Source organism: Muscardinus avellanarius (genome assembly GCF_963383645.1).
Source record: "Muscardinus avellanarius genome assembly, chromosome: 21".
Classification (NCBI taxonomy): domain Eukaryota; kingdom Metazoa; phylum Chordata; class Mammalia; order Rodentia; family Gliridae; genus Muscardinus; species Muscardinus avellanarius.
Genome location: NC_137807.1, coordinates 13461219 through 13486703, shown reverse-complemented (window position 1 = coordinate 13486703; position 25485 = coordinate 13461219). Strand labels below are relative to the sequence as shown.

The 25485-nt window shown below is 47.1% G+C and overlaps 1 protein-coding gene across 3 annotated transcripts in view; it reads left to right on the top strand.

The window, feature by feature from the left end:
• Positions 1–25485, top strand: part of CIT (citron rho-interacting serine/threonine kinase) — a gene marked incomplete at both ends in the record, with an annotated part of 188114 nt that overhangs the window by 150011 nt on the left and 12618 nt on the right. For 2 of the 3 annotated variants that reach the window (XM_080717686.1, XM_080717684.1), the window contains 14 exons: positions 1252–1356; positions 6705–6845; positions 7679–7786; positions 9602–9764; positions 10024–10185; positions 15507–15644; positions 16121–16301; positions 16822–16913; positions 17449–17553; positions 17720–17889; positions 19145–19225; positions 19344–19479; positions 20861–21000; positions 24187–24279. In XM_080717686.1, the coding sequence (XP_080573812.1) occupies positions 1252–1356; positions 6705–6845; positions 7679–7786; positions 9602–9764; positions 10024–10185; positions 15507–15644; positions 16121–16301; positions 16822–16913; positions 17449–17553; positions 17720–17889; positions 19145–19225; positions 19344–19479; positions 20861–21000; positions 24187–24279 (1815 nt within the window). The remainder of the gene's footprint in view (positions 1–1251; positions 1357–6704; positions 6846–7678; positions 7787–9601; positions 9765–10023; positions 10186–15506; positions 15645–16120; positions 16302–16821; positions 16914–17448; positions 17554–17719; positions 17890–19144; positions 19226–19343; positions 19480–20860; positions 21001–24186; positions 24280–25485) is intronic. The other variant, XM_080717685.1, reaches the window with a different exon arrangement.

Below are 25485 nucleotides of genomic sequence, written 5' to 3'. Positions count from 1 at the left end.
GTCCCAAGTTTAGCATTACAAGGGGGTAAGAGCCACTGTGCCAGGCTCTTCATGTCTTTTTTTTTTTTTTTTCTCTTAACCTAGTTATCACATAACTAGATTATTTTCCTGAGTTAGTGAATGTTGGCACCTAGTTTAGGCATCCCCTCGTACTGGATATTGGGCTTCTTCCAGTTGTTTAGCCGTATATGTAACATGATGACGGAGTCCGTATAGACATCCATGATTATTTTCTCACCAGAGAGTCAAAGGAGCAGAATTTTTGGATTCGAGGCTTGCTACTCAGGAATATTCTTGAATTCTCTGGGACTGGCTTACCATTTCTCTTTTAAGCATAAGGAAATTAAATATATTACTCAGATGATTTTTTTTTCTAGTAACTATTCTTCAGTATTCAGTAGCCAAATTCTACCTGTCCTTTAAAGTTCTGCATGCTCCATCATCATCTTTTTGTTTCTCTTTTTCTCTCTCATATTTATTTATTTATTTAATTTATTTATTCATTCATTCATTCATTTGTTCATTCATTCATTCATTCATTTGTGTGTGTGTATGTAGTACTGGGGATTGAAGCCAGGGGCTTCTACCTGTGAGTTACAACCCATCTCTTTTTATTTTTTACTTTGAACAAGGTCTGCTAAGTTGCTCAAGGCCTCACTCAGTTGCTGAGGCTGTCCTCAAACCTCTGAGCCTCCTGTCTCAGCCTCCCAAGTACTGGGATTACAGGTGTGCACCACCACGCACAGCTGATCTTTTCTTGGTCTTAATATTATTCGTGATGAGTTTCCCTTCTCTGTGGCTTTTAGCACCCTTTCCTTGTCAAAGCAGCCATTGTCTGTGTAGATGTCTAGTTATAGGCCACCCTCTGCCTTTCTGACTTGATTTCAGAGCCTTGAGAAAAGCCCAGCCGTCCTTCATCCTCTGTAGCTATGATGCTGTGCAAGCCTTAGGCACCTGGCCTATGCTCACGTAATCATATTCCCCTGAGGCACATCAGATCAAGGGATGCTTGAGCAGACCCACTCAGACCCGTTACAGCTAGACATATGGCCCCTTCCTCAAATAATTCTTATCTTCATCTGGGAGACTTAACTATGACCTGGACTTTTGTGTTTTCAAAAACAGCCTTGACAGTCTTACCTTGAGAACTTGATTATCCTTGATGTGAGAAGGTCTGTGGACCTCTTAAAATGTCCTTAACATCTCAGACTCCTAAATGTGGCATCCTGGCCAATTTTTCCAAATGTCCAGCTCAATGACCTGGAGAAGAAGCATGCCATGCTTGAAATGAACGCCCGAAGTCTGCAGCAGAAACTGGAGACGGAGCGGGAACTCAAGCAGCGGCTCCTGGAGGAGGTGAGTGCCAGCCGCGGGAGCCAGAGCCACGTGGGCTCCGGGGAGTGGAGTGTGTCACGCTCAGGCGGTCGGCTCCAAGTGCCACATTCAGACCTTGAAATCGGAACTTTGAGGCAGAGCAGGGCGCCCACATAGCACTTCCTAGAAGGTGTGTAACGCATGAAAAGAGCATGTCTTCAAGGCCGAGGGTCTGCCGTCACACCCTCCCACACAGCACTTAATAGTGTCAAGCACGTAGCAAGCGTGTGCTGAATAGAGGTTTATTAAACACACGCGTGAATGAGTATTGAGTTAAATTGTTCTTTAGAGTTAATATTCAAAGTATATTAAGTTTCATGCTGATAGAACATCCATGCAAATTAGCTTCCTACACGGGGCAGAGACTTGATCAGCTTATGCCGCGTCCTCAGTTTCCCGAGGACTTCTGAACGTGCACTTAATTCAATTAGGAGTAATTGTGCCCTGCTGTTGAGACATAAGATGACACGTTCACATCGAGCCAACCCCATCCCCGTGTCAGTTCGTGTGCCTTTCTTAGAATTCTGAACATTGCTCTTTAAATGGATGACTACTCTTCACTCCCAACCAAAGCCCTGATACATTGACTCATCGATGATTCTGCATTCTGCTTTGTTCACTAACATTGGCCTCCAAGGACAAATGCACTTTGTAAAGAGCTAGGAAAAGTTGGACCCCAGAGAGTGTTTTGTTTAACCCATAGTCAGCCTCACAGCTCAGTAAACCACAATCCCTGTTGTCATCTAATGCCCAGAGCTCCCGAGGCGTTCTGCCGATAAAGAGTATTGCTATTCTGTGGCGTAGAATGTGTACTGAAAATACTGCAGGTGAGCACAAAGTATATTATAAAATGATATTTTTAAAAACATACATGGGAGTTTGAGAAGGTTTTAGAGATGGGTGACGGTGAGGATCGCAGGACAGTGTGAGTGTCTTCAAGTATCCCCAGCGCCACCAGATAAGGCCATTAATGCCACCTCAAAAACGATCAAATGGTCTACCAGGCAGGGGCCTGGGTCTGATCCTTAGCACTGAACAAAAAAGATGAATTTTATCATGTTTTTGCATAATAAAAAGAATTAAGAATAAAATTAATCACACACGCACACACACACACACACACACACACGCTCGCGCACACGTACACACACATGCACGCTCGCGCACCCAAGTGTGGGCACATATGAATGAAATTCACTAAATGGTCCCAAGAATACTATACAGGTTGAACATCCCTTTTTCAAAATACTTGAAACTAGAAGTATTTGGGATTTTTAGTTTGGGGATATTTGCATATATAAAATGTGACATCTTGGGGAATGGGACCCAAGTTTAAAATAAAATTAATTTATGATTCATATATATCATACGTGAATAGATTAAAAGTAATTTTTACAATATTTTCGATGTGCCTATGTTTTGACCGTGACCTGTTACAGCAAGGTCAGGTGTGGAATTTTCCACATGCATCCGGTTGCCACTCAAAGAGTTTTGCATTTCTGGAGCATTTCAGATTTTGGATTTTTGGATACTGAGGGACACTCAGCTTCTGGTAGAACTTTTAAATCTACCCAGTGGCCAAATAGAGAAGCCTGATCTTTTATCTGGGATGAACAGGCAATGTCCCCGCTCCTAGGTGCCTGCTGGAAACAGAACAGAAACAGTCATTGTCCTGGCTGCCTGTGTCCTTCTGAGGAGGGCGGGTCGGCCCTCATAGCGCAGTCCTGGGCCCAAGGTTAGGTGGTGAGTCAGCCGCAGTGCTCGGGCTCACGTGGAGCAGAGCGCTGGGAGCCCGGCTCAGTCCCTGACCCCTCCATCCTCCATGGGAGCGCTTCCAGTTCCCCAGCCCCGCCCTCACAGGGAGATGTGCATGCAGACATCTGGCTGACTTGGAGTGTGAGTCAAATTTCACACAAAGTTGAGGCTATTATGAAACAAAAAAACTCCCCTTTTATTTACGTATTATGGGCAGTGCTGGGGATCAAACCCAGGGCCTCGCACAACAAAGAATCATCTTTATAGTCCAAAATGTGGTTGGAGTCCTTGGTCGTGGTGTGCACTTTGTAATCATGGGCCGTGGGCTCAGTCTAAGCATCCTTTCCATAGGTGCAGAGACTGTGTGTGTATGTGTGGCACAGAGGATTGAACACAGGGCATTCTGCCTCTCAGCTACACCCCAGCCCCATTTCCTTTTTATTTTGAAACAGAGTCTTGCTAGTTTGATGAGACTCTCACAACTTGCTGAGGCTGTCCATCCACAGCTCTGCGATCTTCCTGTCTCAGCCTCCCAAGTACTGAGATTATGCCCGACTTGTACAGAGACTTTTTTTTTTTTTTTTTTTTTTTTACTGTGGATGGAACCCTTCTACCTCCGGGCTACACTCCTAGACCTATTTTATATTTTTTTTATTTGGAAACAGGGTCTCTTAAGCCAGCGAGGCTGGCTTCGAACCTGTATGATCCTCCTGTCTCCGCCTCCCAAGTACAGGAATTACAAGTGTGCGCCACCACACCCAGCATCCAGAGGCTTTTAAGTGGGACAGAATCAGAGTCTCAGAAGAGATTTTAATGTCATCTAGTTCAAATCTCCATCACTGTTCCCTTATACCAGCCCCTGACAAACCTTACTAATAGATCTCTCACATCTTTCCCCTGGGGCTTGAAATGGCCCTAGAAAATCTCTCTTGACATGACACTTATGGCCATTCTGAGTCCATTGGAAGTAACACCAGAGCTGGAAGTCCATTTGCTAACCCTTGTCAACTTTATCTCCTACTCCAGGGAGAAAATACCTTCTCCTCTACTCTCCCAGGCAGGCCTGAATCCCAGGCAAAATACGTGGTATTACTTTGGATACCCCAACTCATCTCTCAGCAGCTCTCATTCTTAGGATATTTTTTTCTTATTTTGAACTGAAGCCTACAACTTCTTCCTATTGGTTCTAGTAAGTGAAATTAGAGAGTAGTTTGTCCTTTTGAGGAGGGCAGGTGTGTCCTTCTGATACATAGTTTGATCTATCCAACCACAATCAGATATTAATCCTAGCTAATAGTCAAGTTTGATTGACAACCAAGTAACCCGTGTTTAATTCACACTTGCTATGTGTGAATTAATTAATTAATTACATGAATTAATTAATCACATGAATTAATTCACACTAGTTTTGCAACAATCCTATGAGATTACTACTTCCCTCATCTCTCAGTTAAGAATCTAAATTCTCTCCCATTCCAAAACTGCCTTCTTTTTTCTAAGTGAGACATTTCAAATCCCCCCCAAGTTTGTTTTTGTAGATCCATCTTTCCAAAATGAGTTTCTAGAAGCCCGTGTGGTTCATGTGGTCTTTCCTGAGTGAAATATTTCCAGCTCCGTACTGGGCTCTGTAAACCTCTGCCAATTATCTAGGCTCTTTGGATAATCACACCATTGACTTTCATGGACCCGTAAAATTACACATACCCTGCCACATGTTCTCTGTTCTATATGTATGCAGTAGAAGTTTAAGACAGCCATCTTACTCAACATCATGGTTGGCTTTGGTCCATCCTCTGTCCACTGGGTTGTTTCAAGTCTCTCCTTCTGTCAGGCAGCCCCTTTGTTCATCCTCGCAGAATGCTGGGCATGCAGCTGGGCTCTCCTTTCAGGCCAACATGGACCCAGGGGTGCACCTCCATTTGCCTCTCTCTGGGAGGCAGATAAATGGTTTTGAAAAACATTGCGGAGTGGAAACGCCACTCTACTTGGTTTTTATTATAGTAAATAACCAGCCTTTCTTGGAAAGCCAATGGACAATTGACATGTTTATTCTAGAGAAGTATTTTGGGCCTGGCTGTCACCAGATTCCTGTCTCCAGCACTGTTTCTCTGGTTCCTGCCTAGTAATTAATGTTGTCCCAAAATAGTGGGAAGAAACTAAAGAGGGTAATTTGTGAAAGAAATCGCTTGTGCTGCGAGGGCCCGAGAGCTCCCTTCCAGAGGGTATCTCAGCTATATTCTTTCTTTCCTTTTTCCCCCATGTTTTTGGGGGTTCTGTGATTTGATTCAGAAATTCTAGGTTCTGCAACGAGTCCAGGTGACTTCAGTTAATATCTCTCGCTCTATGGCAGGCTGGTAGGCAAAAGGCAGATGGGACAGTGAGAGGGGCACCAGATTGGATGGACAGAAGAAAGAAGGACAAAAGAGATGGGGCGCGCCAACATTTATTGAGCACCTCCTGTTTCCCAGGCACTGTGTTAAGTGTTAAAGTCAGGATTTAAATCAAGGTCTGTAATATTCCAAAGTCCAGATTCTTTTGACTGCAAGATTCCTCAAGGGCTCAGCTACTTCTCAAGAAGAAGGGAGTTGGGGTAGAAAGGAAAAAACATAGGTAGAGAGAAGCTAGTCAGGGGAGGGCCGGCAAATTCTGGGGTGCAAGTGGCTCTCCGCCAGCTGGGGGGCAGGCCTCTGGGTCTGCCATGGTCCATTCGAAAACTCCCGAGGTGATGTTTATTGCTCTTTTTCTGCTCTGTGTCCTAAGTCTGAAGAGAGTGCAGCCCACCAGGGAAGAGATTATTTTGTCCACAGCCAGTATGGTTAGACAATAACCTGGGGTTTAGATAGAATCAAGCAGCACCTCATCAGAGTGGAACACATTTTCTGAAAGAAACAGACTCATTTTAGGAAAGAGCCATAAAACCAGTGTCTTTATAGCCTGCCCTATTTTCTGGTTGACTTCCAGTGTAAAAATTGGACAGAGATTTTTCAGCACAAAACTGTTTCCAATATATTATATTTAATTTGTTTTCCCCGGGCTTTACCAGCTCCTGTGTTGTCTCGGGGTCTTCTTCCTTTCTCTCCACACTGTGATTGGGATTGTTCATGTATGAATCCTGGTGATGATGAAGTTTGGGTGATAGAATTCCTCTGGATATATGCCACACTGCCTGCATGGTGATTTCTAACAATTAAGATCCTGAAAATAAAAATGAGAGAAAAGTGGAACTGAGTTGTCTTAGCACTGTTTTGCACTGCTTCTGCGGTTAACTTGGTGGGTCATACCCCCATGTCCCGAAGCATCCTCAATTGTCACGCCGGCTGGGAAGGCAGGTCCCGTGGCCTGGACTGCCTGTGGTGATGGGGATTTTGTGACTCGTAGCCATCAGAGATTTCCCTGTAAACTTTCTTGATGTTGACATCATTTTAGAATAAAAACAAGTGGTATTTCTGGCAGGAGAGAATTGCAAATGCTGAACTTCCAGCATCATGTCTGAAATTAGTGGGGAAGAGGAACCATGGGGGACCGGTTGCATCCTGTGTGGCCCTGAGCCCTTCTCTGGCCCTTCTCCCCACCAGCAAGCCAAGTTGCAGCAGCAGATGGACCTGCAGAAGAACCACATTTTCCGTCTGACTCAAGGGCTGCAAGAAGCTCTAGATCGGGCTGATCTGCTGAAGACAGAAAGAAGTGACCTGGAGTACCAGCTGGAAAACATTCAGGTGAGGATGAGGACCAGCCAAGGGGATCCACTGCAGAGCCCACTGCAGTGCTGGGGGAGGGGGCAGCTCAGTAGTAGAGCCCAGGCTCAACAGGTTCAAGGCCCTGGGTACAATCCCCAGCACCATCCAAAAAAAAAAAGTCTTTAGAGTCAAAGCATCTTTGTTATAAACTGTATGTATTAAGCTGGGCGTGATGGCGCACGCTTGTAATCCCCGTGCTTGGGAGGCTGAGACAGGTGGATCGCACAGGTTCGAAGCCAGCCTTAGCTACTTGGTGAGGCTCTCAGCAACTTAGTGAGACCCTGTTTCCAAATAAAATAGAAAATAGGTCTGGGAGTATAGCCCGGAGGTAGAAAGCCTCTGGGTTCCACCCCCAGTACCACCAAAATAAATAAATAAATAAATAAATAAATAAATAAATAAATTGTATGTATTTCCCCAGTATTGTCATGAAATTTTTCAAATATCTAGAGAAGTTGAAAATTGTCCATAGTGACTTCTGCCTGGATCTTACAGTTAAACCATATGCCATTTTGGCTTTTTCTATATATTAGTCTTTTTAAAAAAATTTTTCTTATGGTAAAATTGGGATTAGATAAATACCAATTCAATCAGCCATTTGCTATTTTTGCTTTTTGTGTATCTACCAGTCTTTTTTTTTTTATTTCTTATGGTAAAATTGGGACTAAATGAATATTGACTCGGTGCCATTCATGTTGAATTTTCCTATGCTAGGATCCTGACAACTTTGCTTCCTCTTTTCTTACTGTACCAAATTTCAAAAGCACACTTCCGTCTGGCTCTGAAGACCGTTTTATTTTCATGCCTTTTAGGTTCTCTATTCTCATGAAAAGGTGAAAATGGAAGGCACTATTTCTCAACAAACCAAACTCATTGATTTTCTGCAAGCCAAAATGGACCAGCCTGCTAAGAAGAAAAAGGTGGGTCGAGGTGCTCGCCAGGTGGGACCTGGCGGTCTGACTCCCTTATATCTGACTCGGTGGACACCACTGTGAGATGTAACTGTAGGAACACAGAAGGGAAATATGCATACACTTCCTTGATTTAGTTTGGGTTGAAACTGGGTTTCAAACTTATTAGAATAGCCTCTATCAGGGTATCTCTGGTCAGGTCTAACAGACTGTGTTCATGGCTATGAAAGTCTCCCTGTTCAGGAGTGACTTTTTCCCCTCTCACATAGTAGCTGGGGTTGAGGTGGTCCCAGGGAGAAAGGGTTATGCATAGGCCATATAGGGAAAGTTCCAGACAGGCTTGAAAATCATTATGCAGGGCTCTAGGGCATCAGCAGGCCCATGTATGGGGCTTCAGAGAGGTTAGTAGGAACTCTCGACCAGTTCTTAGGTGGCCTGTATGGGACTGTAGAGAGGATTTGTAAATTACCTTCTCTGGTGCTTTTGATTGGCGAACGAGGAGGCGGAGCCCTGGGAGTTAAGTGACTCGCCAAAGTGCCCAGCCCAACAGCTCCACCTTCTAGCAGGCCTGTACCATCCTTTTAAAATTGTAAGAAATTAAAAACTATAAACAAAAGAACAAATGCCAGGGTTACACATAGGGGCACATGGGAAGTTTTTTTTTTTTTCTTTTTTCTTTGAAGTACTGGAGATTGAACCTAGGGGTGCTCTGCCACTGAACTATACCCCAGCCCCTTAATTTTATTTTGAAATGGGCTTGCTAGGTTGCCCAGACTGCCCTAGAACTTGTGATCTTCCTGTCTCAGGCTTCCTAATAACTGGGATTACAAGTGTGTGCCACTGGGCCAGCTGGGAAGATTGTTTTTACCAAGCCCAGGCCATCCTTCCCCCAAACTGAAGCCCTCCTACGAGGTGTGCCAAGTGTTGTCCATGCCAGGAAGGTTTCTAAAGGGGTTCCAGTTTCCTTCCAAAGAATTTAGTACGACACAGTGGCTGTGCAGCGGAGTTTTGGGAAAGGGCCTGAGGACTTGGACACTTAGGAGAAAGTGAAGGACCGAGGTCAGCAGTGGCCGCGCGTCCCTGTGCGGTCCGCACCGTCGGGGATGAGCCCAGTATTCAGAGGCTGCCGCCTGCTCAGCAGTGGCCACATGGAAGGATTTCCTCGCTCACTGTGTGATTATGTGTTTGTTGTGCTTATGATATTTAATCTCTTTTATTTTAGCAGTGGACTATTGTCTGGTTCTGTCCCTTAATGGAGTTAAAGTGTTTCCACCTGTTTTTTTCAAGTTTATTTTGTCTCACCGGCATTATTCTATTTTCCTTTTTTCTTCCATGTGCAGTAAATGTTTCCATTTGCTGTTTTGTTGTGTTTTTCGTAAGCCCCTTGTTTTGACATCATTTTGGCATTCATTTTTAAAATCTTGCTTTCTTTCTAAAAACACCCCTCTCTCTATCTTGTCACCAAGCACCATGAGACAAGCTCCAGGTCGAGAGCGAGCCCTGAACCATCTCTCCTGGCTCCATACTCCATCTCTCCTGATCCCATTTTTTGAGGGAATGACTCTCCTGTCTTGGGAATGCTAAAGGAAGAGGTGGTGGCCATTGAAGCATCTTTAACCCTCTTGGTGAAAACTTCCGCACCCCACTTTTTTTTCAGCCGGCGGGAACGGGCTGGGGCTCCGCCTACCCTTCCCCCTTCACATGCCATTTTTACTAAACACACTTACAGTGAGTATCCGCCCAGCCTTGGTGGTCTGCTCCTCGTGAGCCAGCTCTCCTAGCCACTTTCCACGAGTTAGGAGATATCTCTGTTTCCATTGCTAGGGTTTATTTAGTCGACGGAAAGAGGACCCTGCTTTGCCCACACAGGTTCCTCTGCAGTACAATGAGCTGAAACTGGCCCTGGAGAAGGAAAAAGCTCGCTGTGCAGAGCTGGAGGAAGCCCTTCAGAAGACCCGCATCGAGCTCCGGTCCGCCCGGGAGGAAGGTAGGAGCTCTCTCCACAAAACGTGCAAGACCATGGGCAGCCTCCATGGGACTGGCCAAGACTAGTTCGCCATCCTTATTCATGGCCCTGAGATTTCAATCCAGACGTCACAAGTCTAAAACATGTCCAGCCTCCTTGGTGTTGCCAAGTTGGTATGATGGGTCTTGGGTCCTTGAAAGATAGCCCAGGGACAGCCTCTCAGTCTGGTCCTCTTGGGGGGCTCAGCTAACCAGAATGCGTTGCACTGGTCTCTCCGCAGCTGCCCACCGCAAAGCCACGGACCACCCACACCCATCGACGCCCGCCACCGCCAGGCAGCAGATCGCCATGTCCGCCATTGTGCGCTCTCCCGAGCACCAGCCCAGTGCCATGAGCTTGCTCGCCCCGCCGTCCAGCCGCAGGAAGGAGTCCACCCCGGAGGGTAAGCGCTTGTCTCAGTCCATTGTCTGTTTTTATAGCAACGTCAGAGACTGGGCACTTTGTGAAGAAGTGTATCTGGCTCGTGGTTCTGGGAGCTGGGAAGTCCAAGAGCGTGGCTCCAGCATCCGGCTGGCATCTGCTCAGGGCTTACTTCCTGCATCGTAGCAGGCAGAGGGCATCACGTAGCAGAACAAAATGAGTGTGCTTAGGTCTCTCCCTGTCTTATAGATGAAAGCCATCATGGGAACTCTACCTTGATTGCAGTTAAGCCTAATTACCCAAAGGCTCTGCCTCAAGTTCCATCATCACATGAATTTGGGGATTAAGTTTCTCATAAAAAGAACTTTGGGGGGCTCATTCAAACCATATTTTTTTTTTTTTTTTTGGTACTGGGGATTGAACGCAGGGGCATTCTACCTCCAAGCTACATCCTGAGCCCTGCTTTTATTTTTTGTTTTGAAATAGGTTCTCCTTAGTTTGCTGAGAGTCTAAGTTGCTGAGACCGGCCTTGGCAACCGCCTGTCTCAGCCTCTGAAGTATTGGGATTACAGGCACCCTGCTACCTTAGGCATTCTGGGTTTTTTTTGGGTACTGCTTATGAAACCCAGGGGTATTCTACCTCTGAGTTAAACCCTCAGCCCAATCTCTGAGTTAAACCCTCAGCCCTATTTTCTCTTTCCTCCTCCTCCTCCTCCTCCTCCTCCTCCTCCTCCTCCTCCTCCTCCTCCTCCTTCTTCTTCTTCTTCTTCTTCCTTCTTTTCTTCTAGTTCTCCTCCTCCTCCTCCTCCTCCTTTCTTTTTTTTTTTTTTTTGTGGTACTGGGGTTCCTGCAAGCCCTTCTACCTCCGGGCTACATTCCCAGACCTATTTTATATTTTTTAATTTGGAAACAGGGTCTCTTAAACTAGTGAGGCTGGCTCCGAACCAGCGCGATCCTCCTGTCTCTGCCTACCAAGCGCGGGGATTACAAGCGTGCGCCACCACGCTATTTTCTCTTTTATTTTGAAACAAGGTCTCAATAGGTTGCTGAAGACCTTGTTAAATTGCTGGAGCTGCCCTCAAACCTGTGATCTTCTGGCTCAGCCTCCCAAGCACTGGGATTACAGGCGTGCGTCACCATGCCCTGCTCCATATGAGTTCTTAAGAGGTCATTGGGGATGTAGGGATTGTTTTTAACCTTCTAAGAAATATAATTATATAATAAAACATTATAAGTACTACTAAAAGTATAAAGTATAAAGAGTAAGAAGTTTTTCCTTTCTCCTCATCTCAGATCTCTTATTCGAGTCAACCATTGTAGTCTAGTAGTTCATACATGTATCTTTATGTCTTTTATAAAGACATAAAGATATAAATTCTATTATTTTATATCATTGTATATTATTTTATATCTGTTACGATATAATTAATGTATCTATATGAATATATAGACTGTGTGAAAATAAGCTTTTTTTTTTTTTTTTTTTTTGTGGTACTGGGGTTCCTGGAAGCCCTTCTACCTCCGGGCTACACTTCCACTTCCAGACCCATTTTTACATTTTTTTATTTGGAAACAGGGTCTCCCAAGCCAGCGCGAGCGGCTGGATTCGAACCTGCGCGATCCTCCTGTCTCCGCCTCCCAAGCGCGGGGATTACAAGTGTGCGCCACCATGCCTGGCCAAAATAAGCATATTTTTAATCCTCACTTTAAATTAATATAATAGTGTTCTATACACTGCAAAATACCTTTTATTTTTTAATATTTATTTGTGTGTGTGTGTGTGTGTGTTATTGGGGACTGAGCCCGAGGGCATTCTACCTCCTAGCTATACCCCTGCCCTATTTTTTATTCTTTATTTTGAGACAGGGCCTCACTAAGTAGCTGAGGCTGTCTGTGAACTGCCATCCTCTGGTCTCAGTTTCCCAAATGCTGGGATTACAAGCGTGTGCTTGTAATCCCGTACCCAGCTAAATTAAATATAATTTCTAACACCCAGCTAATGGAGATTTCAAGTTGATTCATATAAATCTAGATGCACCTGTCAATATTAAAATAGTTTCAGGCCGGGCGTGGTGGCGCACGCTTGTCATCCCCGCGCTGGGGAGGCAGAGACAGGAGGATCGCGCAGGTTCCAAGCCAGCCACGCGCGCTGGCTTAGGAGACCCTGTTTCCAAATAAAAATGTGAAAATAGGTCTGGGAGTGTGGCCTGGAGGTAGAAGGGCTTCCAGGAACCCCAGTACCACCAAAAAAATAAAAAATAAATAAAATAAAATAGGTCTGGGAATATAGCCAGGAGGTAGAAAGCCTCTGGGTTCTAACCCTAATACCACCAAAAAAAAAAAAAAAAAAAAAAAAAGAATAGCAGGGCGTGGTGGCACACACTTGTAATCCCCGCACTTGGGAGGCAGAGACAGGAGGATCGCGCAGGTTCGAAGCCAGCCGCGCGCGCTGGCTTAGGAGACCCTGTTTCCAAATAAAAATGTAAAAATAGGTCTGGGAGTGTGGCCCGGAGGTAGAAGGGCTTCCAGGAACCCCAGTACCACCACCACCCAAAAAAAAAAAAAAAGTTTCATAATGTATAACTAATTTGCTCTAATAGTTTTTCAGTAGCTTTACTGAAATATAATTCACATACCACCCAATTCACCCATTTAAAATGTACAATTCGCTTGTAATCCCCGCGCTTGGGAGGCGGAGACAGGAGGATCGCGCAGGTTCGAAGCCAGCCTCAGCTGGCTTAAGAGACCCTATCTCCAAATAAAAATATATAAAATAGGTCTGGGAGTGTAGCCCAGAGGTAGAGGGCCCCTGGGTTTCATCCCCAGTACCACCAAAAAAAAAAAAAAAAAAAAAAAAAAAGTACAATTCAAGCTGAGACCAGAAGATCTGTGGGTTCACAGCCAACCCCAGCTACTTAGGCCCTCTGCAACTTAGTGAGACCCTGTTTCAAAATAAAAAGATAAAAAATAGTGCTGGGGGTGTAGCTCGGAGGGAGAATGCCCCTGGGTTCAATACCCAGTACCACACACACACAAAAAGAAAATTTTTAAATTTTTAGAAAGGGCTGGAGGCATTTATCAGGAAATGGATGGAAGTGGAGAACATTGTGCTAAGTGAGATTAGTCAGTCACAAAAATAAGAAATCGGATGCTCTCCCTAATATGCAAAAGCTAGGGAGAAAATGGGTCATAGGCGGAATCCTAGACGAAGAAGGGAATCCTCCAGATGAGTAAATAAGGCGAGCTGAGGGGATGGGAGGGGGAAGAGGGAAATTCTCTAATGTTCATGATGTACATTCACAAACATCACAAAGTCCATCACTAAGAGAAGGAGGAGGGGGAGGGAACGGGGAGGGAATTGGGTAAGGACTAATTGGGCGACCATCTTGTACTCCATTAAGATGTTTGACTACAAAGCACCAATAAAAAGTAAAAAAAAAAAAAGAAAAAAAAAGAAAAGAAAGAACGGGCTGGAGGCGTAACTCAGAGGTAGAAAGCCCCTGGGTTCAATCATCACTTCCCTTTCCCCCCAAAAAAAAAGTACAATTCAGTGTTTCGGTAAATTCATAGGGTTGTATTAACCTCATCACACTTAATTTACTTATTTTTTTTAATACTTCCTCCCCCCATAGCAGCCTCTGAACTCCTTAGCATGCTTTCCATTCACCTGTATGCCCATCTCCACTTTGGCCACCACTGGTCGACCTTTTGTTTCTGTCGATGTGTCCCTCTAGATCTTCATATAAATGGAACCCTACTACATGTGGTCTCTTGTGCCTGACTTCTGTCATGGAACGTGATGTTTTGGGGTGCGTTTGTGTCGTAGCACATGCCATCGCTTCACCTCAGGCTTTTCTTCACTCTATAATATTCCACTGCATGGCTAGTATATCTTATTTGATCCATTGATGGACATTTGGGTTATTTTTGTTTTTCGGCTCTCATAAATTATACCGTTATAAACATTTATGCACCTGTTTTTGTGTGAACATATAATTCAATCCTTTAGGTGTTTATCTAGGAGAGGAATTGCTGAGTCTTGTGATAACTTTTTAAGGAGCTGCCAGACTGGGTTCCAAAGTGGCGGTACCATTTTACAATCTCACCAGCGATGTATGAGGGTTCCAGTTTCTTCACATCCTCACCAACACTTGTTTCCCATTTTGTGGATTCTAGATATCCTAGTGGTCATGAAATGGATAATAACTAATGATGTCAAACATCGTTTCTGCTGCTGTTAGACTTTTATTTTTTTTTTGCGGGTCTGGGGATGGAACCCAGGGGCATTTGACCTCCGAGCTACACCCCCTGTCCTATTTTTTATTCTTTATTTTGAAACTGGGTCTCACTGAGTTGCAGAGGGCCTCACTAAGTAGCTGAGGCTGTCCGTGAACTGCGATCCTCCAGGTCTCAGCCTCCCGAATGCTGGGATTACAAGCGTGCGCCACTACACCCGGCTCTAGACTTTTTTTTTTTTTTTTGCAGGTCTGGGGATGAAACCCAGAGACATTTGACCTCTGAGCTAAACCCTCCACCCTATTTTTTATTCTTTATTTTGAAACCAGATTTCACTTGAGTTTCAAAGGGCCTCACAAAGTAGCTGAGGCTGTCTGCAAACCACAATCCTCCGGCCTCAGCCTCCCAAATGCTGGGTTTGCAAGCATGCGCCACCACGCCTGGCTTTTTTACATTTAGTTATCTTCTTTGGGAAGATATCTATTCAAATTCTTGACCCAGCCAGGTGGTGTGCATCTGTAATCCCAGTACTTGGGAAACTGAGACTGGAGGATCACAGGTTCGAGTCCAGCCTCAGCAACTTAGCAAGGCCCTCAGCAACTTACTGCAATTCTGTTTCTAAATAAAAAACAAAATAGCGCAAGCATGGTGGTGCACACTTGTAATCCCAGTACTTGGGAGGCTGAGACAGGAGGATCGCAGGTTCAAGGGCAGCCTCAACAGGTAGTGAGCCTCTCATCAACCTAGTGAGACCCTGTTTCAAAATAAAAATAAAACGGGTTGGGGTGAGGGTGTAGCTTGGAGGTAGAATACCCCGAGTTCAATCCCCAGTGCCACACATACAAAATTAATTCTGGGGGTGTAGCTCAGAAGTAGAACACCCCTAGATTCCCAATCCCGCTCCCTCCACACACAAGAGAAATCCTTGACCCATTTCTTAATTGGGTGGTCTGTCTTTGTATTATTGAATTGTAAGAGTTCTTTATACATTCTAGATACACGTAGAGGCTTATATGATTTGCAAATATTCGTTCCCATTCTGTGGGCTGTCCTCTTATTCTTCGTTCGTAGCACTCTAATGACTTTTTAAAAACACTCTCCCTCCAGAATTTAGTCGGCGTCTGAAGGAGCGAATGCACCACAACATTCCTCACCGATTCAACGTGGGGCTGAACATGCGAGCCACCAAGTGCGCCGTGTGTCTGGACACCGTGCACTTTGGACGCCAGGCATCCAAGTGTCTGGGTAAGGGCAGCCTGTGAGTGTGCGCTGGGCCTTCAGACAGGTGCCGCTTTGGCAGTTCCTTGTCCTCTGGCGCCTGCACTTCCAAGCTTGCCATTGATGTGGGCGGACGCTATTTTTCCCCTGTGAGAGCAGCGATTTCGTGTGTGTTCAACTCATGACTCTGACTTCATTTGCAGAACGCCTTGATCTTTGCCAATTTCCCGCCTGGTTTTGCCAGGCAGGTCCCTCCCCCACCCCCGCCCCGTCTTTTGCACACCTGTTTGTGGGCAGCCTGGAGTGAAGCCAGAGACACTGGGTCGAGAGCGTTGCACTCTCGCTTCTTCTCTCTGAAGGGGCCTGGCACTCGGGAAAGCTTAGGGGCCACCTGGATACCCGAGCCGACTTACATGTGTGGCCAGGGGTGCAGAAGCCCTGGGGTTGGCTTACAGGACAAGAAATGGCCGAAAGGCAGCTGAGCGTGTCTCTTCTCCTCCTAGAATGCCAGGTAATGTGTCATCCCAAGTGTTCCACGTGCTTGCCGGCCACCTGCGGCCTGCCCGCCGAATATGCCATGCACTTCACCGAGGCCTTCTGCCGGGACAAGATGAACTCCCCGGGTCTCCAGACCAAGGAGCCCGGCAGCAGCGTGCACCTGGAGGGGTGGATGAAGGTGCCCAGGTACCACTGCAGGGTGGCGCGGGCTCGGGCAGGGCCTGGGCTGGAGGGCCGGGGTCAATTGCTCTCTGCGCGGGCATTCCCACCGCTCCCATCAAAAGCAAATTCGCCACACTACTTGGCAGAAGGAAGGCTTACTTGCTTACGGCTTTTTTGAGATTCCAGGTTCAGTTTACATGAAGCCAGGGTCTGAGGCTCAGGGCATGGTGGCCAGAGTGGAGAGAGAGCGTGCATGGGCTCTGCGGCTCACATCACGAAGGCCAGAGCAGAGAGCGAGCAGAGGGAGGGAGCAGGAGATGTAATCCCTAAGGCCCCACCCTCCCTAGCAACGAGCCCTGTTTCTAGCATTACTGCCTGGTTTCCGTGAGGCTAGGGGGACAGTCTAAACCCAAGCCATCACACTTCCGGTCCCTCTGTTTTCTAGGAAGTGGCTTTTCCAGGCCCCTCCTTTCCCTGCCCGCCCTCCGATCTGATTCTTCCGAGTTCAGACATTTTTTTTTCCTTCTCATCTTTTTTTCCCCAGGAATAACAAACGAGGGCAGCAAGGCTGGGACAGGAAGTACATTGTCCTGGAGGGATCAAAAGTCCTCATTTATGACAATGAAGCCAGAGAAGGTAAATTAACAATTCAGGGGGAGTTCCACTGCACGCGGTTACCCCAGGTCTCCCAGCGCTGGCGTGCAGGCTTGGTTTGTTTTGGACTGCCTCGCGAGCCCGCCACGACTTCCAGTTTTGAAAACTGGAAGCCAAGATTCTTTGCTGAAGGTTATTGGTGCGATGCTCACATCTGTAGGTCTCCCCCCCGAGGAACCCGCAGGGGGCTGCCCAGAAGATTCCACCTGCTAATACCTTCAGAGAACTTCCGCCTCCGCCAACTAACCCATAAATCCGCATCGTCATCAGAAATTTGACTGTGCTACTGCATCTGACACACTTTATTTTTTTTTATCTTCCCTCTCTGCCTTCTCTGCACACCTGTCTCCTCTCCTTGTTCTCGTGCACCTCTCTTTACACATGTACCTTGTCTCTCTCTCTCTCTCCCTCTCCTTTTCTCTGTTCTCTCTTTTCTCTCCTCTTCTCCGCTCTTCTCACTCCTCGTCTTTGTGCCTGCTCTTTGGTTTTTCTTTCTGCCCTTCCTCTTTGCACCAAGCTGGACAGAGGCCGGTGGAGGATTTTGATCTGTGCCTTCCCGACGGGGACGTATCTATTCATGGTGCCGTCGGTGCTTCTGAACTCGCAAATACAGCCAAAGCAGGTGAGGAGAGGGCAGGCGCCCCTCCTGGAGCGGGCTGGGCAGGCAGGGGCGTGGACGAAGGGGGGGCCCTGCCAAGGAGGCCCGCCTGCCTCACCCTCGGAGCCGTGCTTGTGGCGGGAACGGGGAGATCCACACCCAATCCTCTGCTCTCTGTGTAATCTCCTAGATGTCCCATACATCCTGAAGATGGAGTCCCACCCTCACACCACCTGCTGGCCCGGGAGAACCCTCTACCTGCTCGCGCCCAGCTTCCCCGACAAGCAGCGCTGGGTCGCCGCCCTAGAGTCTGTGGTGGCAGGTGGGAGAGTCTCTAGGGAAAAGGCAGAAGCCGACGCTGTGAGTATATGCGGCGCCGGAGCTGGTCTTTGTAGAGCGGCTGGTTTTGGCAACTGATCCAGACCACAGGCTTCCCGTCTGACTCGGTTCCCCCGGCTCCCTGAGGGGTGATGGCAACAGCCTGTGTCATGGCCAGGAGTTTTGTGTCAGTAAAGCGCAGGCCCAAGACAGCAGCAGGGAGTCCCAGCCTCTCGCTGTTTACTGTAGCGAGCGCCTTCAGCTCGAAGGCGTGAGGGCTAAGCGCGCTGGCCGTAGTTAGCTCACTGGGCCGCGGCAGCCACGTCTACTCGGGAGGGCCTTTCATAACCTCCCCGCTGCTTCCGCGCCTGCTCCTCTGTGGGCAGGTTGAATGTCCTACTTATCTCCAAGATGCTGGGAACGTAGGTGTCCTTGAGTGACATCATCTCCCCAGAACGGCCCGGGAGGCGCGGAGTGCGTGTGCTCCTTGGTATTCAGTCCACTGAAGACAAAACAGCTCTTTTCAGGCACTGGGCTCCTGATAAACACTGTAAGCGTTAGCAGTTGGTGAAGAGAGCCCCGCTCTCGGGTAGGCCGGTTTGGGTGAATTGCTGTGTTGTCGCATCTGTGAGCCTTGCACTGAAATCCACATTAATATGTGCACACTAGGCCCATGACCATCTTTCCTACGAGCTTCTGCCCGCGTGGGTTCAGGTAAAGAGGGTCACAGGCTTCTTGGTTTGCTGGCCACACCTTGCACTTTTTGCTGTAGCCTGGGGGCGGGGGCCTCAGAAACCTTCTTTGTGGCTTACTAACCCTTTGCAGGCGAAACCTCCACAGCGTCAGCTTATGTCCTATATCAGGATAGTTTTCTGTGTCTACGAAACTCGCTTCTGTGTCCAAGCCAAGCTTTAACTCTGATGCTAATTAACAAACACCCCACAGATACCAGTAATGCCCCTGTCTGGCCTTTGGAGCTCAGATCAAAACAGGAGCAAGAGTCTGAAGGTGGACCTCAGTGGTGGAACGCCTGCTTAAGACATGCCAGGCTCTGACTCCATCCCCAGTACTGGGCAAGAGGCTGGAGGTGGACCTCGGTGGTGGAACCCCTGCGTAGGACATGCCAGGCCCTACTCCATCCCCAGTACTGTGAAAAATAGTGATCCTGTGGCCCGCAAAGAGCAGATGTGTGTTTCTGAGTGTGGCTTTAAAGTTCTCTTTGTCCTTTGGGGAGCTCGTGCGTGAACACTTCCATCTCACTGTGTCCCCCTTCCGCTTTTCTTTCACACATGTAAAGAAATTGCTTGGAAACTCCCTGCTGAAGCTGGAAGGCGATGAGCGGCTGGACATGAACTGCACGCTGCCCTTCAGTGACCAGGTAGTGTTTTCTGGGCACACACCGTCGGGACAGCGAGGCCTTGCCGGGCTTATGTGCTAAGCCTGCCGGGGAGGCACGGTCGTGCTCATGTCCTGGCCTTGGACTTCTGCGCTTCCAGGTGGTGCTGGTGGGCACTGAGGAAGGGCTCTATGCACTGAATGTCTTGAAAAACTCCTTAACCCACGTCCCCGGCATCGGAGCAGTCTTCCAAATCTATATCATCAAGGACCTGGACAAGCTACTCATGATAGCAGGTGAGCCACAGACGTGGCCCTTTTCTTCACGTGTAGAGAAACAGCTTGAGGACTGAATTGCATGCTTCTGAATCATGAAGGCAGGCCCTCCCGGCAGCGGGCAGCTCTCCGCTCTGTGTCCCTATCGGTGCCAAGCCTCGGCTGACGGGCCCTCTCTGCCCACATTGGTTTCCTTTCGGTGTTCAGCGCAGTCTGACACCCCCAGCGGACATCTCAGCACTGTGTTAAGTGAGTGATGCTTCCCGTCACTCTAATGAAATTCCCGAGATAGGTGGCTGATGAACGCAGACTTCTGTAGCTCACTGACGCAGAGGCCCCGAGCCCAGGCGGCTGCGTGCTGGCTGCATTGCTTCATGGGTGCTTGCAGGAGGGAGCAGATTGCACCTCCATACGGGACGGTGCCAGATGGGCCCAGGCCTGCTTTTATAACAACCCTCTCCAGAGAATTCCAGGGGGCTCATGAAACCTGCTTCCGGGAGCGTGTCCCCGGTGATGTAAGGCCCTCCCAGCATGCTTTGTCTCTCAGAGGCTACACAGCCCCTCCCAGCTGGGGACTGAGCTCCCAGTTACCTGGGCTCCTGAGGGTGCCCAGACTGCATCTAAGCCAAGCAAGTGCCAGCCTCACGCTCAGTGAAGCCTTCGCTGCAATCTCAGCCGACCGCAGTGGGCCAGGACCTCGCGAGGGTGTCCTGCTGCCACGGTCTCTGTGATGTCGCCGCCTCATGTCTAGACCTCTCAGCCCCTCGTCTACATTTACCACTTGTTAACAGTTTGTTTACAATTTTTTTTCTCTTTCTACACGCATCTATACAACTTTTTTTCTGAACCATTTGAGAGTTATAGATTCTTCAATATATCATCCTAATGACGAGGGCGTTTTAGTTTTTTATTTTTATTTATTTTTTTTACTGTGATGGGTCACAGTCAAAATGCATTAGAAATATGGTATAAAATTGCCTTACATAAGCTGAACTTGGGAGGCTGAGAGGAGAGGATCTCAGGTTCAAGACCAGCCTCAGTAACTTAGGTTCTCAACAACTTAATTTGACCCTGCTTCAAAATAAAAGGTTAAAATAGTGCTGGGGGTGTAGCTCAGAGGTCAAATACCTTCTGGGTTTAATTCCTAGTACTCCCCCCCAAAAAAAAAAATTACCTCATGTGTCTACGGTTTATATGAAACAAATGAATTTGTGTTTAGCTTTGGAGTCCCAGCCCCAAGAAATCGCATGTGTGTTTAAGTATTCCAGCGGCTCAAATCTAAAGCACGTCTGGTCCCAAGGGTGGCAGGTAAAGGATAGCGACCTCTGTAGGGAGACGTGGAAGATTTGCTTCCGTCTGGGACTGGCTCCTCGCTGACAGACGGGGTCCCTTTGCTCTGCAGGGGAAGAGCGGGCGCTGTGTCTGGTGGACGTCAAGAAAGTCAAGCAGTCCCTGGCACAGTCGCACCTTCCCGCCCAGCCGGACATCGCGCCCAACGTTTTCGAAGCTGTCAAGGGCTGCCACCTGTTTGCTGCTGGCAAGGTAAGGCTTGTCAGGCCTTTGCTCACTGGCTCGCTCCTCCCTCCCTCCCTTCTCTTTCTTTCTCTCTCTCTCTCCTCTTTCTTTCTTTCTCTCTCTCTCTCTCTCTCTCTCTCTCTCTCTCTTTCTTTCCTTCCTTCCTTCCTTCCTTCCTTCCTTCCTTCCTTCCTTCCTTCCTTCCTTCCTCTTACTTTCTTGTGGCCCCGGGGATGGAACCCAGGGGTGGTCTACCTCTGAGCTACACCCCCAGCCCCATTTTATTCTTTATTTTGAAACAGGGTCTCACTAAGTTGTGGAGGTCCTCACAAAGTTGCTGAGGCTGGCTGTAAACTTGTGATTCTCCTGTCTCAGGGATTACAAGAATGCACCGCCATTCTTGGCATTTTATTGAAATCTTAATCTTTTTTTTTTTTGTACTGGGGATTGAATCCAGGGAGATTCTACCTCCAGCCTTATTTTTATTCTTTATTTTGAAACAGGGTCTCACTAAGTTGTGGAGGGCCTCATAAGTAGCTGAGGCTGGCCACGAACCTGTGATCCTCCTCTCTCAGCCTCCCAAGTGCTGGGATCACAAATGTGCCCCACGCCAGGCCCCTTCCTTAAGTTTTCCCTGATTTTCTTCTGTTATTCCTTTTGTAATTTTCTTGTAGCTCACTGACTTCTTGGGGCATTTTTTTAATATAAGTGTGTGTGTGTGTGTGTGTGTGTGTGTGTGTGTGTGTGTGTGTGTGTTTACTGGGGATTAAATCCCGAGACATTCTCCCCCTGAGGTACAACCCCAACCCCAACCTTTTATTTTTTAATTTTGAAACAGGATCTCACAAATTTACTGAGCACTGGCCTTGAACCTGTGATCCTGCTGCCTCAGCCTTTCAAATGTTGGAATTACAGCTGTGCACCACCATGCCTGGCTGCTGTAGAACCATTTTAAGGTTATGCGTTTTCCTCTAACTACTATTTTAGTTGCACTCTGAAATTTTGATAGGACTTTTTATTACTGTGTCACAGATTATAAAATTTCTTCTGTGAATGATAAGTTACTTTAAAAAATGTACATTTTCATTTCCAAAAATTAGTTTCTTAAAAACTAGAAATTATACACGGATGTGGTGGTACATGCCTATAATCCCAGTGGTTGGATTATAGGATGATCACAGTTTCACAGCCAGCCTCCACAACTTAGTAAGACCCTGTCTCAAATTAAAAAGTAAAAGAATAGGGTTGGGAGTGTAGCTTAGAGGTAGAATACCCCATGTTAAATCCCCAGTATGACAAAAAAAAATAGAAATTATTTTATTATATTGTTTGAAGTACTAAATAAAAGATAGGAAATCAGCCAGGAATGGGGGTGTACATATGTAATCCCAGTACTTGAGAGGCTGAGACAGGATTTTTTTTTTTTTACTGGCATTTATTTATTTATTTATTTATTTTGGTGGTACTTCGAACCTGCTGATCCTCCTGTCTCAGCCTCCCAAGCATGCGCCACCACGCCAACATCCTGCAGAGACAGAAGGATTATAGGTTCAAGGCCAGCCACAGCAGGTTAATGAGGCCTTCAGCAATTTGAGACCCTTCCACTTTTTTTCTTCAGTACTGGGAATGGAGCCCAGGGGCATTGTACCTCTGAGTTACACCCCCAGCCCTATTTTTTATTCTTTATTTTGAAACAGGGTCTTACTGAGTTGCAAAGGGCCTCACTAAGTAGTAGCTGAGGCTGTCCTCGAACCACGATCCTCCTGTCTCAGCCTCCCAAATGCTGGGATTACAAGCATGTGCCACCACGCCCAGCAAGACCCTGTTTCAAAATTAAAAAAATAGAATTGAGAGTGTTGCTCAGAGGAATGAGCTGGGATCACTTTCCAGTGCCTGCCACATTAAAAATAAATATTTTATTCGAGCATGGTGGCGCACACTTGTAATCCCCGTGCGTGGGAGGCTAAGACAGGAGGATAGCACAAGTTCAAAGCCAGCGTCAGCTACTTAGTGAGGCTCTCAGCAATTTAGTGAGACCATGTTTCCAAACAAAATATAAAATTGGTCTGGGAGTATAGCCCGGAGGTAGAAAGCCTCTGGGTTCCACCCCGCCCCGTAGACCAATAAATAAATAAATAAATAAATAAATAAATAAATATTTTTAAAACATATGAAATCTACATATAAATTATAAAGCCCAGTAATACATTAAACATCCATGAATCCCCAAGAACTAGACCATTATTAACAATTTCCCTTTTCCTGCCAGCTCCTTTTTTCTTCCCCTACTCCCCGACCCCTTCTCTGCAACCTCACCCAACTGCTGATACTCATTTTAGGACCGATTTGAGGGCTAAGCTTCTTTTCCACTCTTGGTGAATGACAAAGGTCTGGTTGTGAGAGGTTAAAAAAACAATTCAGCTGTTGGAGTAAAAAAGAATTTTGATATAGAACTATGTATATACAGATCTCAGCTAAGAACTTTTGCTTGGGACCAGAATTTTCTTCAAATTCTTACAACAATTTTTGGTCCCTTTTCTCTCCCTTCCTTCATCCTGCCCTGTCTTTTTACAATCAGCATAAGGTTGTCAAAAGAATCTCTCTCAGCCAGGCGTGGTGGCACACACTTGTAATCCCAGCGCTTGGGAGGCTGAGACAGGAGGATCGCACGGGTTCGAAGCCAGCCTCAGCAACTTAGTGAGGCTCTCAGCAACTTAGTGAGACCCTGTTTCCAAATAAAAATATAAAATAGGTCTGGGAGTATAGCCCGGAGGTAGAAAGCCCTCGGGTTCCACCCCCAGTACCACCAAAAAGAAAAAAAAAAAAGAATCTGTCTCTAGCCAGAGGCACATACATAGAAATTGTATGTGGTGTCAGGTGGACCCCTGAGGCCTTCCCTGGACCCATTCAAGTGCTGCTTCTCAGCCAGCCGGTCCTGCCCTCTGGCGGGCATTTGGTAATGTTAGAGGCATTTTTGATTATCCCAGCTGGCGGGTTCTACTGGCATCTAGCAGGTCAGAGCTGGGATGCTGCCCGTCGTCCCACAGTGCACAGGACCCACCACCACCAAGGCTGACGTGGTTCAAGCTGTCAAAAGTGCCGAGGCTGAGAGACCCTGCTCTACACTGCTCTTCCTTCCCTGTGCTGCTGCAGAGCCAGGATCCACTTTGCTGACCCCTTTCGCTTTCTTTCTTTTCCCCGACGGTCTTGCAGATTGAGAACGGGCTGTGCATCTGTGCAGCCATGCCCAGCAAAGTCGTCATCCTCCGCTACAACGAAAACCTCAGCAAGTACTGCATTCGGAAGGTGAGTCGGGGCCCGGCCATCTGTGCTCTTGAGAAGCCGGCGTGGAAAGCTGCGTCTCGGGGACTGGGTGTCTGGTTCCTTCCACTCTGCATGCATTAGCCTGGGGTGACACCCCTCCGGACCAAGACCCTTCCTTCCTGGAAGAGCCCAGAGCTGCCGGTAGCTGCGGTGCTTCGTTTAGTTTTTGTGTTTATCGAGTGCACACAGGAGCCAGGGGCCAAGCTGGCCATACCATACTATTCACAATGGTTTCCTGGTTGTCAGGGAGGACTGTCAAAGCTGGGAGGGAGCTGAGGAACGTCAGGGTCAAAACTGAAGCTGGGTTTCTTGACTCTCTTTTCTTTTCTCCTCCTCCTCCTCCTCCTCCTCCTCCTCCTCCTCCTCCTCCTCCTCCTCCTCCTCCTCCTTTTAATCCTCCTCTTCCTCCTCCTCTCCCTTCTTCTCCCCCTCTCCTCCTCCCTCTCTTATCACTGGGGATTGAACCCATGGGATTTCTACCTCCAAGCCCTATTTTATTTTTATTTTTATTTTGAAACAGGCAGAGTCTCGTTAAGTTGATAAGACTCTCACTACTTGCTGAGGCTAGACTCGAACCTGTGATCCTTCTGTCTCAGCCTCCCAGGTACTGGGATTACAGGCTTGTGTCACCACGCCCAGCCCAGCCTATTCACTGTGTCATGCTGTCTCTGAATTCCTCATCCTTAGCAGGTTGCCAATAAACAGCAATGCTGATGCGGATGAGAATGAAGTGAAATAAATTAAAAGATGCTCATGGCTTCAGGAGAATGTTCAGCTAGCATTGCGGCTATACCATTTCTGGCCACTATTTAGAATAAACATAGGATCGCAGGTTCGTGGCCAGCCTCAGCAACTTTGCGAGGCCCTCCACAACTCAGTGAGACCCTGTTTCAAAATAAAGAATAAAAAACGGGGCTAGGGGTGTATCTTGGAGGTAGAATGCCTCTGGGTTCAATCCCCAGTATGGCAAAAATAAATAAATAAAAAATAATTGAATAAGCATGCCTGTTTTTTTTTTTAATGACATTAGGATTGTCCTAAAAATAAGTATAAATAAATAGGAAGCAGACAATTAAGATAGGAATGTAAGCCGGGCGTGGTGGCACACACTCGTAATCTCAGTACTTGGTAGGCTGAGGCAGGAGGATTGCAGGCTTGGGGACAGCTTCAGCAAGTAGTGAGACTCTT